Source organism: Pituophis catenifer, unplaced genomic scaffold, assembly GCF_029215685.1.
Source record: "Pituophis catenifer annectens isolate HBS135680 unplaced genomic scaffold, rPitCat1.0.hap2 SCAF_1, whole genome shotgun sequence".
Taxonomy (NCBI): domain Eukaryota; kingdom Metazoa; phylum Chordata; class Lepidosauria; order Squamata; family Colubridae; genus Pituophis; species Pituophis catenifer.
In genome coordinates this window covers 258,400,179-258,417,047 of record NW_027256881.1, presented here as the reverse complement: position 1 = coordinate 258,417,047, position 16,869 = coordinate 258,400,179, and the positions used below count along the sequence as shown (strand labels likewise).

The 16,869-nt window shown below is 35.0% G+C and overlaps 1 protein-coding gene across 1 annotated transcript; it reads left to right on the top strand.

The window, feature by feature from the left end:
* Positions 1-2,326: 2,326 nt before the first annotated feature.
* On the top strand, positions 2,327-16,592 carry EIF3M (eukaryotic translation initiation factor 3 subunit M). Its single transcript, XM_070957505.1, has 11 exons — positions 2,327-2,429; positions 4,549-4,681; positions 5,296-5,434; positions 5,693-5,816; positions 7,299-7,393; positions 9,395-9,481; positions 10,094-10,193; positions 12,026-12,107; positions 15,438-15,581; positions 15,948-16,008; positions 16,414-16,592. Exons 1-11 carry the CDS (start codon positions 2,388-2,390, stop codon positions 16,532-16,534), a joined length of 1,128 nt encoding a protein of 375 aa, XP_070813606.1. The 5' UTR covers positions 2,327-2,387; the 3' UTR covers positions 16,535-16,592.
* Positions 16,593-16,869: the final 277 nt, after the last annotated feature.

Below are 16,869 nucleotides of genomic sequence, written 5' to 3'. Positions count from 1 at the left end.
CTTTTCCAGAAGCATAAATATGTGGCTGCTGCTTCTCAACATTATTCTTAGATGTGACAAATCATCCTGGGTTTTTGTTGTGGGTTTTTTTTTTTTTTGCTTCTTTAAAGTCATAAAAGAAAGATGAAATATGAAAGGGTAATTTCATTTCTTTTTGTCTTCAGCTTTGCTGTTACTAAAACAGCATGAATGTTTCCCACTTATTCATTTAAAAGTTTTTTTACAGCCACCCTTCTTATGTGGCATAATCCTTACTGACTCACAAATAACAATACAAGCATAAAACTCAATACAAAAAACTGACGGTAAATTTATATTTCATAATTAATTATTGCACTACAACCATTGGATAATTGACATTATTTAAGGCTGCTTCAAATTTTAAAATATGGCTGCTTCAATGCAGTATCGTCTCCATTTTCTCCAAAAACACATTAAACAGAATGGAAATTATAACAGAATATGGGGATATTAAGGGAAAACAGAAGACTGGGTTTTTGCACTAGATTCCTTCATATCCACTAAGCAAAAGTTTTACCCTTTTACTCTTTCTCAGCCTACTTACATGAAATGTCCATCCTCCACATAACCTTGTCTCCCAGAATCATTTATCTCAACTGCTATTCCTTTTTATGTTCTATAGTTCTATGCTTTAAAAAAAGAGACAAAACTTCCCCCCACCCCTTACTCAAATTGTGTCATGGTGCTTTTTTTAAAAAAAAAAAAAAAAACTAAGTACAAAGGCGGGGAAAACTCTTTTAAACAGTTCAAATATTGGATCTAGCATCAGACTTTAATCAGAAAAGGTGTCTTGTGGTTTACATATATAAGAAATGTCCTTTTTTAAGACAATGAAATTTTAATTGATATTTTCTGTAATAGCAGTCAATGCTATTATTATTTAAACATTGGTAAATATGTTTTAGTGATAATGACTGTTGTAAACGATCACTAGGGAAAACCCAGTTATCACTTTATGCCTTAATTTGTCAAGAGAGAGGTAAATATCAAAACCTTCCCTGGTATGGGGGCTTCTTTCACGTCTTTAGTTTCATTGGCCCCAGCACTGGAAGGAAGAAGCAGGAAGGTTTCTTCTTTTTCTTCCTTTACCTACATTCTTCTATATTACATGAACAAGAATGATTTAGCAGATCTCTGGAAAAAGTTTCAGGGCCGGAGCTCACACTTCAAAACAAGGCCCAGATTTACCCTTCACGTTTGTAAAGTACAAGCCCTTCTTTTTCTACCTTTATTGTACTTAAATGGATTTTGCTTCCAGATAAGCACCTGCACGAAAGCAGAGGAAGCATTAGTTAAGTTAGTGAAACTTTTTCTAAAATAGTACTGGAGGCACAAAGCAAAGTACCTTATTTTATGTCAAAGCAAATGAATACACCTCAAGGCTTCAGTGTGACAACCTTCCATCTTTTAAAACAGTAACACCCTATACATCCGCCACCCAAATTTTGACTTTTTTGTTTCAGCAATGACTTGTCTTTCAAATCGATTTAAAAAAACGAGGGCAAAAAAAAAAAAGTCTGATTAGGTGGCTCAATGTCTAAGACACTGAGTTTGTCGATCGGAAAGGTCGGCAGTTCGAATCCCTACTATAGGTCTCCTGCGTGAGCAGGTTGGGCTTGATGACCTCCAAGGTCCCTTCCAACTCTTGTTATTGTTATATATAAATATCTGTATTACAATCAAGCCGGAATTGACTAGATGAAAAAAGGGGAAGGGGCGTTTTTTCTTCGATCAACGTGTCCGATCCCCAAGATTAAAGCAGAAAGCACAAAAATGGCTTTCGGTCCTGGGAGAGCTAAAAAGGCTTGCTTTTTAGCTAATGATAAATTTGATGGGAAAACCATTGCTTATTAATTCACGAACTTGAGAACAGGGCTCGTTGTTTTTGAACCTGTGTAACATCTCCTAACTGCAGAGGGAGAAAAAAAAAAATCGGGCGATTTTTCTCCGAGCCGCAATGAAGGCTTGAAGGTTTTAAAACGAGGCTTGTTTCCCCATTTAAAAAAAAAAACCGTTCAAAAACTTGTTTATCAGAGGCAAAATAATATTAATAATAAAATAATAAAATAATAATACTACTAATACTAATACTAACACTAACAATCATCATCGTTCAATCCCTGCGGCACTTGCGACGGGAAACCGCGCGTCCCTTTATCGAAGTGCCGGAAAAACCCGCTCAGCACCGCTGTCAGCGTAACTACCCAAGAGACTGGAAGCAACTAGGCGGGCCTAGAAGCGCGCTGAGGAATGTCGATTGGAGGAAGGTATCTATGCCCCGGAAACGGAAATGACGTCCCTAGAATGGCGCGGCCTTTTCCGCCCGGAGAGTGTGGTAGAGGCGAGGTGTGGGGGTTGTCGTGGCCATGAGCGTGCCGGCTTTTATCGATATCACGGAGGAAGATCAGGTCGGGATACGGGGCGGTTGCTTTCTCTCCTGAGGCTGTTGGTGCCTTCCATTTGTCATACCCTCCCTTCCCTCCCCCAGTCCTCCTTATTCCCCAATCCTTAGGAATGACTGTCTATGGCAGGGGTGGGCAACTGTGGCCCTTTTACAACCTGTGGACTTCAACTCCCAGAATTCCTGAGCCAGCTTGACTAGATCAGGAATTCTGGGAGTTGAAGTTCACAGGGCCACAGTTGCCTACCCCTGGTCTATGGAGATTCTCAGTCATCCAGGTTCGTGGTTTGTCCCAAAAGGTGCTTTTTTTCCCCCTTTTTTTTTTCAAGAGGCAACTGGGCTTTTGTTTTTGTTTTTCCCCCATGGAGACGCTTCGCTTCTCATCCAAGAAGAACTGAAGAAGCTTCTTGGATGAGAAGTGAAACGTCTTCAAGGATAAAACAAAGCAAGTCCAGTTTTTTTGGGTGGGTGGGTGGAAAAAGCACCTTTGGGAATTTAGGAATGAATGTAAGACAGGACTGCGGCTCCGGCTGGCTTGTGGCAGGCAGAAAGGCAGGGATATTTTGCTGATTGCTGGCAGCAGGACCTGTCTGCCTACCTAGCCAACCTATGTCGATGGAGGATAACTGTTTAAGTCAGGGGTCTCCAACCTTGGCAACTTTAAGCCTGGCGGACTTCAACTCCCAGAATTCCCCAGCCAGCTAAGCAAAGCAAAGCTGGCTAGGGAATTCTGGGAGTTGAAGTCCGCCAGGCTTAAAGTTGCCAAGGTTGGAGACCCCTGGTTTAAGTTGCCTTTTCTCCTGGATCTGCTCATCCCTCCCAGAGGTAGGTTTTAGCAGATTCTGACCAGTTCTTGAGAACCAGTAGTGGAAATTTTGAGTAGTTTGGAGAATCGGTAGAAAAACTTCTGACTGACCCCGCCCCCATCTATTCTCTGCCTCCCAAGTCACAGCTGATGGGGAGGGAATGGGGATTTTGCAGTAACCTTCCCCTGGATTGGGGAGGGAATGGAGATTTTGCAGTATCCTTCCCCTGGAGTGGGGTGGGAATGGAGATTTTGCAGTATCCTTCCCCTGCCACACCCACCAAGCCATGCCATGCCCACCAAGCCACACCCACAGAACCGGTAGTAAAAAAATTTGAACCCCACCACTGCCTGCTCTGGCGATGCTTCATTGATCAGGAATTGTGTCAATATGGCTTCACTTGCAGTCCAGCGTCTATTTACCCCTATGAGCACTTCACCCCTAAGATTTAGGACTGACGCAAAGAAGAAAGTCCTAAATAGTTTTTGAGCCCTAGGGATTTTTGTTTTCAGTATCAGAACCGAACACAAAATTCACTTCCGTGTAACCATTTGCTATCCTTTCATGTTCATAGGGAAAGATAAGTAAAGTTGGTGCTGTTAAAACAACTGAAAATTCAAAAAGCCTTGAAGAGTTCCTCCCAATTATCACTAACTACCGTGTTTCCCCAAAAATAAGACCCTGTCTTATATTTTTTTGAACCCTGAAATAAGTGCTTGGTCTTATTGACATGCTCTCAAAAGCCCGATTGGGCTTATTATCAGGGGATGTCTTATTTTGGGGAAAACAGGGTAGATCCTAGTTTGCATCGTTCCTACCTTCTGGTATTCCTGGTTAGGCATCTGAGCCCTCGTGATTTTCTTTTTGACACTGGAGATCGCAAAATGGAATCAATTATGATTGTGGCGATTGTATCCTGAAATAATGGTTATATACTATTTTGTATGCCTGAGATAATAAGATACAGGTTAAAAAAAGCTAAATGTCAAATATCATGTGCAGCTTAAAATAGACTTGAGTGGAAAATTATCATGAAACCGTCGTGTGTTTATTCATATATAGGTTGTGCATAGTACCAACAGCATTACTATTCTTGTGATCAGCTGATCAGCTGATCAGTTTGTTCTCCGGCCATGCTGACTTTAATTGATAATTTTGACTACTTCAATTCTTTATGGTAAAATTTAAGTTCCAGTTACATTACTCTTATGTACGGTAACAAATTATATTTTATATTAACCAAGAAATGATTATAATTGTTAAGTTTTCTAGAGCTGCTGAGCATGTGCAGTTTTCACAGGCAATGTTCTTCTTTAAAAGGCTGCAGAACTTAGAGCCTATCTAAAATCCAAGGGAGCAGAGATCTCTGAAGAGAATTCAGAAGGTGGACTTCATATTGATTTAGCTCAGATTATTGAAGCATGTGATGTGTGCCTAAAAGACGATGACAAAGGTTTGTACAATACAGATGCTTTGGTAAATGTTTCAAAAATGAAAGAAATAGAAATGATGTAAAGACCAGGAATATTACAAATTAATTGTATTTTCCATATAGTTTTTAGCCTAGATTGAACATATAAATGAACTTAACTCACTGGTGGATAACTTACAGTGGGAATTGAATAGAAGCCGAATCACATGTATTTTTCTGTATCATGAGTATCTAAGGGTTACCCTTTACACGAGGGGAGGAGGTGCATGGAGATTTAAAGCTGCATTACATTTACAGGCATGATTAGGTTTGGGAGAGACTTTCTGGACTATCAGGAAGTTTAGGATTAGTGGGTGTTATAGTTTTGACTCTTTCTGGAAGAGCACTTCTTGAACAATGGTGCTGACAAACTTTTGTTCTTTTCTCTAATCAAGATCAGAAAGTATCAGTTCATAACCTAGTGTGATTATACTGGCCAAGCCACCTAAATTATATATGAGGCTATCAGATTTATGTGACGCTATTAAATTTATTTGCCCATTCTAATGTCAGAGATGAATCAAGGAATACTTGATTACATATCTTCAAGACAAGAACTTTTTTCTAATTAATGTAAACTTTTGTTTTCCATATAGATGTTGAAAGTGTGATGAACAGTGTAGTATCTTTGCTTCTTATTCTGGAACCTGACAAACAAGAGGCTTTGATTGAAAGTTTGTGTGAGAAACTAGTCAAATTTCGGGAAGGTGAACGGCCTTCACTCAGGCTTCAGCTGTAAGTGTCTTCTTTGGGAGAAAATAGTATGTTTTTCATTCCATAAAGAACAATTATCTCTGGTAAAAGTAATCTGGACGTCTTGTAAGACTCTACAAACATTTTTCACATTTCTGCATATGAGTAGCAAAATGGGAATAATATTCTATAAGGGTCAAAAAAATTCTTGAGTATCACAGAATTCATTGAAATGGTAAAAATGCTTGCTTTTAGTACACTTAAAAATTTGGTGAAAATAGATTGTCCTTTATTGTTTAGGTTGAGTAACCTCTTCCATGGGATGGATAAAAATACTCCTGCAAGGTATACAGTCTACTGCAGCCTTCTTAAAGTAGCTTCCACTTGTGGTGCTGTACAGTACATTCCAACTGAACTGGAACAGGTAAGCAATTAGACCTAAGAGGTGAGGGCAGGTTAACTAATACAAAATTACCAATTTAGAATAATTTCTAAAATTATTCTTTAAAAATTAATTTGTATCCAGAGATCATTTTCAGGAGCAGGATCATATGCTGAGAAAACTGTTCAGGCAGTCCATCTTTCTGAAGATGGGAAGTTAATAAGATTTTTATTAACTTCACCATCTTCCAGTATTCCACTGATGCTTTTAAAACACATTCGAGAGGATTAATGGACTCTGGAACATTGGCAGTGGAGGATTAGAACAGGGTGGATTTGATTTAAATCAAATCAATTTAAATCAAGTATCATTAGTAAAAAGGCTTGATTTAAATCAACTCGATTTAAATCATAATTTTTAAAGAGCAGTCATCACTGTCCTGCAGCAGCTCCTCCTCTGACCAACTGTTGATTTACCGATAATCCCAATATTGCAGAATATACAGCCTCATGCTATATAACTAAGCTCCATTTCATGCTGAATAAATTAGATTATTAATGTATCTTAAATAGAAAACTATCTTTAGATAGATGTTTACTCCAAAAGCATTTTATTAAAACAAATTAGATTTTTTTAAAAATCTGATTTAAATAAAAAAAATTGATTTTTTTGATTTTTTTAAAAAAATCATTGATGTTTATCCACCCTGGATTAGAATTTAGAGTTGCTATATTTTTTGCCATTGGGTCAGATGCCTTCCATGGGTAGAAATAAATCCAATCCATTTCTTTGGTACTATGTTGAATGCAGATATTTTTCAATTGGAGTTTGGTTTCCTGCTTTCAAATAAACTATGTGTGGTAATATTACTATTTCTGGAAGAGTAAGTATAACATTGTACTGATCCTTTCTTAATGGTAATGTGTTCAGCAACTGTTCGAAATTAGCCGTCTCTCTTCGGAGAGGGGCAGCATACAAATTGAATTAATAAATAAAATAAATAATAAATTATGACTGCGCTGAACAAAGGGTACTTATGACAGGTCTTAGTTGTGACTATCATAGCATCCTCGTGATCATGTGATCGCTGTTTGGGCAACTGGTTTGTAGTGTATGGCATTGCAGCATGCTGTGGTTACCTGATCGTCATTTGTGACTTTCACTGCCAAACAAAATCAATGAGAAAGCTGGCCAGAGGTTGCAAATGCCAATCACATGACCATGGGATGCTGCGACCATGCAGGATTCCCCTAACAATGGCAACTGGGCCTGCTTGAACCGCTATCATAAGTCATATGACATCACATTATTACTATTACTTAATGATGGAGCTCCTGGTCCCAATTATCATTGATAAGACATCAGGTAAGGACTACCTGATGACAGAAACCAGCTAATATCTGATATCCCAGATTTGACATTCTTATACCTTATTTTAGAAATGTTTTCATTTCGAAAACCAAACTATTGAATGATGTTGCTCAACAGTAAAAACATACTTTTCGTCTTAAATATTTTATATAGGTTCGAAAATGGATTTCAGATTGGGATCTTAACACGGAGAAAAAGCACACTGTTCTTCGACTGCTATATGATGTATTAGTGGACTGCAAGAAGAGGTAAGAAAAACTGCATGCATATCAATTTTTAAAATATACATTGAATCCACAGTTAAACTTATGTAGACAACTAGACAAAGCACTGAAATTTACCTTTGTCATGACTAATTTGGTTTCTGTTGAATTCATTGAGTCTCTAATAAATATGTTTTATTATATTTGGGACATCTTGGACTTCTTCCATTTGGGACAAAACTCTTCCGGGAAGTGTTAATTCCATCCCAGAATGACATAGTATAGGAAAATATTCAGTAGGACACAGAGAGGGATCAGAGCAGAATGCTCTGGTAAAGGGGTTTTTGGCCTAGTCATAGGATTGACTCCAGACTACTTTAACTTCTTCATTCAAAGAGATTGATTGAATCAATTTGAATATTTAGGAAATGTGGTTGTTAAAAACAGATGGGTAGGATTGAGGGGCAGATAACAGAATAGTTGAAAGTAATTTTATTACTTATGATGAATTCAAATGTCAGATTGCAAGATTAGATTAGGCTTTCAGGATTAGAATAAATGGTAATTTCCACATACCATCTATTGGTTAAGCAACAGGAAAATTTCCTCGTTTTGGCCCCTTCTAACTTTATTTTCCTAAGGGAAAAGTCAAAGAGGAAAAAATCTGGATTTGATTTTGGATTTTCTTGTTCTTAGATGATTTGATAGATTAAATATTCTTTGCTTCCCCATTCCTAAAGTAATACTGAAGTTATGTATGCTGAGTTAATGGGAATATGAATTAATAGTCATGTTATACTAAGTGATCCTACTTTTCTGTTGATGGTTTTTTTATATTTACATGATAGTGGTGCTAATGGTTTTCCTTTTCTCACTGTGAGAGTGAATTTCCAATAAATTTATACAACATAAGATCCATTCAGATTCTTTTGCAGAAAACTATTTAATCTGCCTTTTCTTCAAAGCAAATTTGATGATAATAGTGATTGATTGTTACAAGATCTGAAAATAGATTCTTGAGTAAGAGTCTCCAGGGATATTAAAATATTGAAGAACAATTCAACATTGTGGAAGCAGACTTCCCCTCTATAACACACTCTAGGGGCACATGTGGAAATTCATTCTGCTGGATGATAATAATAATAATAATAATAATAATAATAATAATAATAATAATAATAATAATAATAATAATAATTAATAATAAATAATTTTGACTTTGAATGTTTATTTGGCAATTCTATCTTGGATCTCCTCCCCTTCCCCCCCTAAAAAAAGAACAAGTTAATGCAGGAACATGGCTGTTGGCCTTGCAGTCTCAGGAAATCAAATATTAATTGAAGTTAGATCAAATTATATTTGAAAATTTGTGAAGGTTTATCATTAAAACTTTAGGCTCAAGAGATCATTCAAAGTACTTATATTTTAAGGTATGACAAGTTTAGAAATCTTCCAAAAGTATCACCCAGCACTGCCGGTTTTATGAACAGCCTCTCTGACATTTTGAGGAATGACACCTGGTACAGCATCGCCCCTGAAGTCCATATGGCCCTGATAATATTTTGTTATTATAAAGGCTTAAAGGCCTAGACTTTTCAGCAGACCACAGGGGGTGGTTTTTTATAATACTACTCTATAAATATTCTGTACTGTTTTTGTGGCTCTTGTATGATTTTCTTATCTTTTCTGCCCCTCCAAAAAGGAATTGAAAAGATTTAAGCAACATTAGCATTTACTTTGCTTCTTAACAATTATATACAGATGTGTTTTAACATTTTCTATCTGAAAGGGCTTCCTTCAACCAGCCAATTTTCCTACAACCAGTGTAAGATTACTGTATAAAATTACTTTATTAATTACTGTATAAAGTTAACTATGAAACTACATTTTAAGAGGAAAATTGAGACTGAATAACTTCACGATGCTTCTTTATCCTTATACTTCTACATCATAATTGTAACTTTCCACGCGCTTTGCATTAGAATAATAATTTTATAATGCCTTTATGAAATGATTTTCAAAAGAAGTGTTTATTTGTTTTTTCAGCAGCGACAGTGCAGCAAAAGTCATGGTAGAATTACTGGGAAGTTACACAGAAGATAATGCATCTCAGGCTAGAGTCGATGCTCACAGGTAATGTAAAATCATGAGTTTTTCATAGAGGATTTTGTTCAGGATTAACTGTTTACTTCCTCTGTGTCTTTGTAAAGCTGTATTAAACATAGGGCAAAAAGAGATGCAGCTAAAATAGTCTATGAATGGGAAAAGGACATAGGTGCACATATGTCGAAAAGGCAGGGGTCTTATTATTACTACTATTTTAATAATGCAGATTTCAGGCATTTAGAATGTAGGCAATAGGAAATATTTTTTTAGAAGAGTATGTTATATAATCTTCCAAAACATGGAAGAGTATTTCAGTTTAAGTACAATTCATTTCTTGCTATTGAATTTCTTGCAAAAGAAAAAGCTAAAATAAAACTCAAGGTCTGCCTACTTCAGTTGATTTGTACAGAGAAAGTGTATTTTTTTCAGAGAAAACTAATATTTCTTTATAAAAAGCATTGCTTTTCTTCACTGTTCCTTATTTCTTTTTTCTGTTAAATTGTAGTTTTAGGAAGTTTAGATCTAAGAGCACAGATTATAATCTTTAAATTATTACCGAAATGTGTTCTGCTAAATAGTAAGATAAAGTAATCCAATAATAGCATGAAATGGTGTATGTTCATTTTGCTTTCTGTTTAGGTGTATTGTCCGTGCACTAAAGGATCCAAATACCTTTCTTTTTGATCATCTTCTTGCTTTAAAGCCAGTCAAATTTTTGGAAGGAGAACTTATCCATGATGTAAGTATTATTAAAAAATATAAAACTCGTATAATACAACATGAGATATTCTATCTAAGGTATTTGAGTGATTTATGTCCACTTTCTTATGAATTCTATCAATTTTAATGGTTGCAATAAATTACATCCCAATGTGTTGTAAACAACCAAGAATGTTATAATTATCATTGGGCATGCATGCTTCTTCCTTCCTGTTTTCAACTTCTCCATGTTTCACAAATCATGGTTAATGTGAATAATACTTAGCTTCAAATAGTTCAACTTTAAGTTACTGAAGAAAGTAACTTGCTTAAATTGATTGTGGATAAGTATAACCAGCATTGTCTGAACAAGGGAAACTCCACTTAATGAAAGAGAAAGCTGAACTTCTTTCTGGACTCAGGAAGAAAGAGGAATGTAATAATCTAACCATGGTTTATTTCTGCTCATGCATGTCATGCTAAATCTCAGCTGGAAAATCTGAGCCCTATATATGTCCCTTATAAGGGACTTCTGTTTTATTTTATTTTATTTTATGTACGGGACTTATATGGTTCCTATCTTATAAAATAACTCTTGCAACTCAAAGCAGTCTAGAAAACATAGTTAAAAATAAAAGATACCTTTCCCTTCAGGTTCCAGACTAAACATTCTCACAGCTCAATCTCTTATCCTAGCCCAATCCTTGGGGAAAGAGCCAGATGGTCATAGCCCTCCGAAAGATTAAAAGGGTTGAAATCCTCCTGATTCCCAATGGGAGGCTGTTCCAAAGGACGGGGGTGGCCACAGTGAAGACTTATGGTTTTTAGCGCACTTAAATAAATAATCCCACCCCAAAAAAGAAGTCCAGGCAAAAAAATGCCTCTTTGCATAGCCACCATGATGCCTATAGCAATTTTATTTGTGCGTGTTTGTATGTGTGTATGTATTGGAGAAATGGACAATTTTGATTGCCTCAGGAAGCAACCTCTGAGGCCATTCTCAATCTTTTTTTTTTTACCTCTCATATCGATATCATTTCAGACCTTGTTTTTGAACTTGAAGTTCATATAATTGAATCAATTTTAATTACAACTGCATAGGAGCATTTTGTTGTTATGGTCCATTAAATCAAGGCTGACTACGTGAATAAGTTCTTGATGTTTTTTTTATTAACATTTTTTGAAGTGGTTTTTTAAAACTTCTTAGCGTTGTGAGAAAGTACCTAACCTAAAATTACTCAGATAGCTTTCATGCCTTAAGGCAGGACTAGAACTCAAGTCTCCTGGCTTCTAATCAAGCATCTTTAATTACACCACCAAATATATGAGGCTACCTTACACCAACTCAGAGAGTTGGCCGTTTTGCCTGGTATCATTAATGCTAAATGGTAAGAGATGGACATGGCGACGTTGAACACATAAGTGGTCATTTTCTGTTGGAATGAAGTTGGAATTTAGTGCATTGTAAAGCACAGAATTGCTTTACAATGCACTAAATTATTGCATTAACCCCTGATTTAGAAACGTCCTTTAGTTATAGTGGCCATGTAAAATTCCTGAATTATGTATTGAGAAAATCAAAATGGCGATGTCTGTGTCCAAAGAATATTGTTCGGAACTATTGGATTAAATAAATTTTAATCATGTTTATTAAGGCAATTTTTGTGTCCTTTCTGCACCTCAAAAAGATCTAGGGAGCTGCACATTATCCACACTTCTGAATGAAATGTTTGTGAAATGCCTATTGAATTAAATTTAGTTTTATCTTCAAACCTATTAGATTTATTGAGAATTTCTTTATTTCTTTCTTTCTTTCTTTCTTTCTTTCTTTCTTTCTTTCTTTCTTTCTTTCTTTCTTTCTTTTTTTGATAGCTTTTGACCATTTTTGTAAGTGCCAAGTTAGCATCCTATGTCCGTTTTTATCAAAACAACAAGGACTTCATTGACTCTCTTGGTAAGAATTTTGTTATTATCCTTCTTTTATTTGTTTCTTAAATCTGTGTTGTTATTATTATGAAATTTAACCTATCCCAGCCTCTTCAAGAAAGAGTGATAAGAATGGAATACGTCTCTTTATTCTGTAGTAGGCTGTAATAACTCCTGTTTCACCTCTGTTTTCGTCAGTAAGACCCATAACCCAGCTATCTTCTTGTAATCATATATGCATACTACAGCTAAGATAAGGCTCAGATGCATCATTGAATAAACTACTTTTAGCTTCCTCACAGGTGTGATTTATCTTTGTTTCTTATTTTTCAATTGCAAAATGTCCCAAAGTGTATCAAAATGAAAATCTGGTTTGATAATCGCTTACTTGGTATTCTCCTGGTGTATCAAATATTAGAATTGGGATGTCAGTTCTGTGCCACATATTATAGTAATAAATTATGCTAAAACCTCCTAACATATTAATTGGGATCATTCAAAGTAAACAGGCATATAAAGAAATGAATCTGCCTTTCTATAGAGTAGTCTTTAGATAATTTGAAAACTTTGTAAAGGAACTCAAATTACATGTCCTAGATCAAAGGTTCCCAAATTCAGATATATTCAGTGTACTGCTATAGCACCTAAAAATCCTGGCATTGTTCTTCTGACGAGATAAGGTTTAGAATAGTTACACGTTACTATTCACAGGGAGTGGAATTGGTTCCCCCCCTTCCAAATGTTCATTGTTTGAATTACTAAGAATTTCTTTTTACCGGTCTTGGAGCTTAGTACTGGTTACAGGCTTGTGCCCCATCTTTTGTGTGCAAATGTTGTTTAAGAAACCATTAAGGTACTAAAGTGCAGTAAAATTAAATACTTCTAAGTGTTCTTATGCAAGCTTAAGCTTTTTCAAATGTATTAAAACCTATCAAACCACATTCTATCAGAGTTAATATGTTTCATAGGATGAAGCTTTGTGATGGAATGTTAATGTCAGCACCCTCTTTATTTATACACCATGGAAAGAAAAGGAGTAGTAATTAACACTTTGACACTCCCCCATTGGTGTGTAATTGACTGTTTCAAAGGAGCACTGGTTCATAAGTAATTGCATGCATGAAAATTACTTTTTCTGTATTGCAGCATTTTAGGACAAGGGTCAGCGACAAAGCAAAAATTGTTCAGTGATGCAGGCTTTTATATTACTGCATTACGATTTAGGGATACTAGTACTGAATAAATATTTTCATAAAATCAGGGTTTAATATTTTTGTGGATTTTAGTTTCTAAAATATTATTTGTTTCCATTGGATGAAAAAAAATGTAATTCTAAAGCAAATGCAAAATGGAATGCCGCTGCTCTTATATCAGTTAATGAATACAGTAGAATTTTTAAAATAATTTTGTACCACATCCACTTGAAGTCATTGTGGTTGCCACACAAATCCACACATTTGCCCTTAACACAGTGTGGTTGCCTTTGAGGAGACAAAGTAAAATAGTGACTTTTGCAGATCTGTCCTTCTGGCTATGATCCATTTTTCACCAAAAGTTTGATCTCTCCCCAGAAGTATTAAAGATGGCAATGAGGGCTCAGGTAGAGAAGAAATGGCCCAATGTAATTTCATTTCCTTCCTGTATTAAAAGAAGCCTCTGCTAGATCCATAACTATATAGTAGACTAGGCTCAGATAAGTATACTCATTTTTTCTAAGCAAGTTTAGCTTATTTATTTATACATGAAACTGAATGTATACAGTTGCCTTTATACATAAGTAATAAGTACGGTAGGCTGCATGTGCTCTTTTGAAATATTAAGATACAGGGAATTGCACAGAATGCATTTGATACCTCTTCTCTTGTCAATCCATTTTACCCAACTACGATTATTAATTCATCTGGTATGTGAAGAATTCCATAAAGGATTACAATTCTTTTAATTTTCTATTCTTAAAAATTATTTTTCCTCTTTTACTTGCTCATCTCCCCTTCTTTCAAAATTATTAACAAGCCACATGAAGCTATAAAATCTGTTCAGGAAAGGCTCCCACAGGTGGCATCTGTTTGTTACAATGCATTGCCTTATTAATGTTGACAGGTTAGGCCAACAGTTGTATTATCTTGTGTCAGCTGTGAATCACCCTAACATGTTCACATTTGAATCTCATCATACAGACAAGAGGCAACCTTTTTACTTTTAAAGGGGTAATTAATGCTTCATTTGCATTTGTTAATTAGAGTTAATGCACAACTAATTGATTTTTGGTGCTTGTAGATTTCTATTAAGCCCAGTTAGCTGTAGTTTCTGGAGCACCCTGTTTGGTTGAGTTATGATGATCACATTTTTGTTGAATCTGTGCCAGATAAATAGTCTGCATCATAATTATTGCTAATTAATGCAGCATTATGTCTGGTAGTAATCTGCTTCCTGCTCTTATATTAATATAACAATGTTATGAATTCAAATATAACTATTAGTTGTGCATTTGGATTTGCTTTGGCAATTTCTAAAATATAATTAATGTATTGTACAATAGTTTTATATAGTTGCAAATTGAATGAAAAAATTGACATATAAAAGATTTCATCCAGCTATAACTTTCCAATAGTGAAATGGCTTTTCTGTACAGTTCTGTACACAAGACAAATTGATTCTATATTTGGGAGGCCTGGAAAGGAAGTTTTATTACATAAGCAGGTCTTCTTTGATGCTGGGTGAGGCCATAGAAATGTACGTAAATCAGATATTTATCTAAGCTTTCAATGCTCAATAACATATATATGATTCAGCAAGATGCTTTCCTCTTTCGTGTAACACTAGCATAAGAAAACACTGAAATCAACTCTTCTTTTTGTAGCTCATACCACATTTTAATTGTGTAGGTTTCTTTCCTCAGCATACCAATTGTCAAGCAATTTTCTAACTTCTTTATCTTAGTATTGCACTAGCACATTACCACTGTTTTTTTAAAATATCTCCAACTCTGATCTGATTTTCATTTTCTACCTAATGCAATCTCTTTGCCAACCATTATAATTACTAGCTTTTCATCTCAAATCAAAAATATTTTCTATTTTGAGGAACTTTACTTAGGTCAACAGTATTTTGGCAGGGTTGTATAAGCATCAAATTGGCAGAGGTGCTCACTGAATTAGAATTCTAAGATTATAACTATTGAAATAGCACTCACATTTTGTGTGCACTGGTGTGTGGGTACTGTGGCGTTTCATGAATCTGCAAATTTATCAAAAGAATCTCAGTTATAAAAAAGGATTTTTTCTTAAATCATGTTACAAGAAAATTATTTGTCAGAGTCTGCACACAAGTAATTACATCTCAGTATTCTTTAACATAGGTCTGTTGCATGAACAGAACATGGCAAAAATGAGATTGCTTACCTTCATGGGAATGGCAGTAGAAAATAAGGAAATTTCATTTGATACCATGCAGCAGGAACTTCAGATAGGAGCTGATGATGTGGAAGCATTTGTTATTGATGGTAAGGTAATTTGTTAAACACAATTTGTAGTATAATTCACTTCTGTTGAATATAAGATTTTTCAGTTGTATGAGTTTTTAAAGCTGAATTTTAAGTGAAATACACAATTACTTTAATAGCCATGCATAGTTTTTGCAATGTTGAATATCATTTTTATTAAATTATGTATTTTATGGCAGAATGTATAGGAATAAAAAATGCACATTGTATTTATTTTAAATAAATTAATGTATAAAATACATCCTGGTAATAATCCTTTCTTCCTGGGTTGAAATAAACCCACATTAAAAGAATAGAGAGTACTACAAGGATATTTTTAGAATTTTAAAAGGAATTCATTATGCCTCATTCTGTTTTGTTTTATAGCTGTGAAAACAAAGATGGTGCATTGCAAAATTGATCAAACCCAGAGAAAAGTAGTGGCCAGGTGAGTCCTCAGTCTTTTTCTGCACCAACTTAACGCGGTGCTGATTATAGTACTTATACATCTGTTTAATATTTTAACTAGAAGTAAGATAATTCTTATCAGTTTCCTGTAGTTAAATAGTTGCTATTTATCATAATTTTATTAAAGTTCAGACTGAATGTGATTAGCTTATTTAATGAAAGAGTCCTATTTTCCAGCACATTTCATTTAATGGCCAAACAGTGGCAAGAATACTAATGAGTCCTGTATGATGTTTTTTAACTGAAGGCTGCAGAATCCTTATAGCTGAGACTTGCTATAAACAATTTGAAAAGGATTTTTTAAAAAATCTAGATTCTATCTTGTATTTTCTAAGTAGAAAAGTGTAACATTTTTGTTACTTTATTATTTTTTACATTTCTTTAGTCACAGCACACATCGGACCTTTGGAAAACAGCAGTGGCAGCAATTATACGACACCCTGAACTTCTGGAAACAAAATTTGAATCAAGTGAAAAACAGTCTTCTCAGTTTGTCAGATACTTGATTCTTTATTGATAAGTTTATCTCATTGAAAATGGATGACAATAAACCATTCAGCTTAATTCTGTGAATTTCTTTATTGAGATACTAAACAACAATTGGATTTTAAGGCATTCATTAAATTGCCTTACAAGCTTGTTTAAATGTAGCAGCAGAAGTAATAAATTCCATTTTCATGTAAAATGTGAAACAAAAAAGTAGCAGGTTGACTTAACAAATAAATAAATCTGCTGACGATGTTACCTAGTCTGATAACAAAACATTTGAGAACTAAATGGAAACAAGCTCGGAGAGCAAACCACTGCCAAAATTTAAAACCCAAGCTACAAGTATTTTCTA

What these genes read in the sequence shown, in the direction of transcription:
- EIF3M (XM_070957505.1), top strand. Translation starts at nt 2,388, where the DNA reads ATGAGCGTGCCGGCTTTTATCGATATCACGGAGGAAGATCAG. An exon ending in CCTTCACTCAGGCTTCAGCT is followed by an intron (nt 5,435 to 5,692) that starts GTAAGTGTCTTC and finishes TTTATTGTTTAG; the next exon opens with GTTGAGTAACCTCTTCCATG. An exon ending in GGACTTCATTGACTCTCTTG is followed by an intron (nt 12,108 to 15,437) that starts GTAAGAATTTTG and finishes TCTTTAACATAG; the next exon opens with GTCTGTTGCATGAACAGAAC.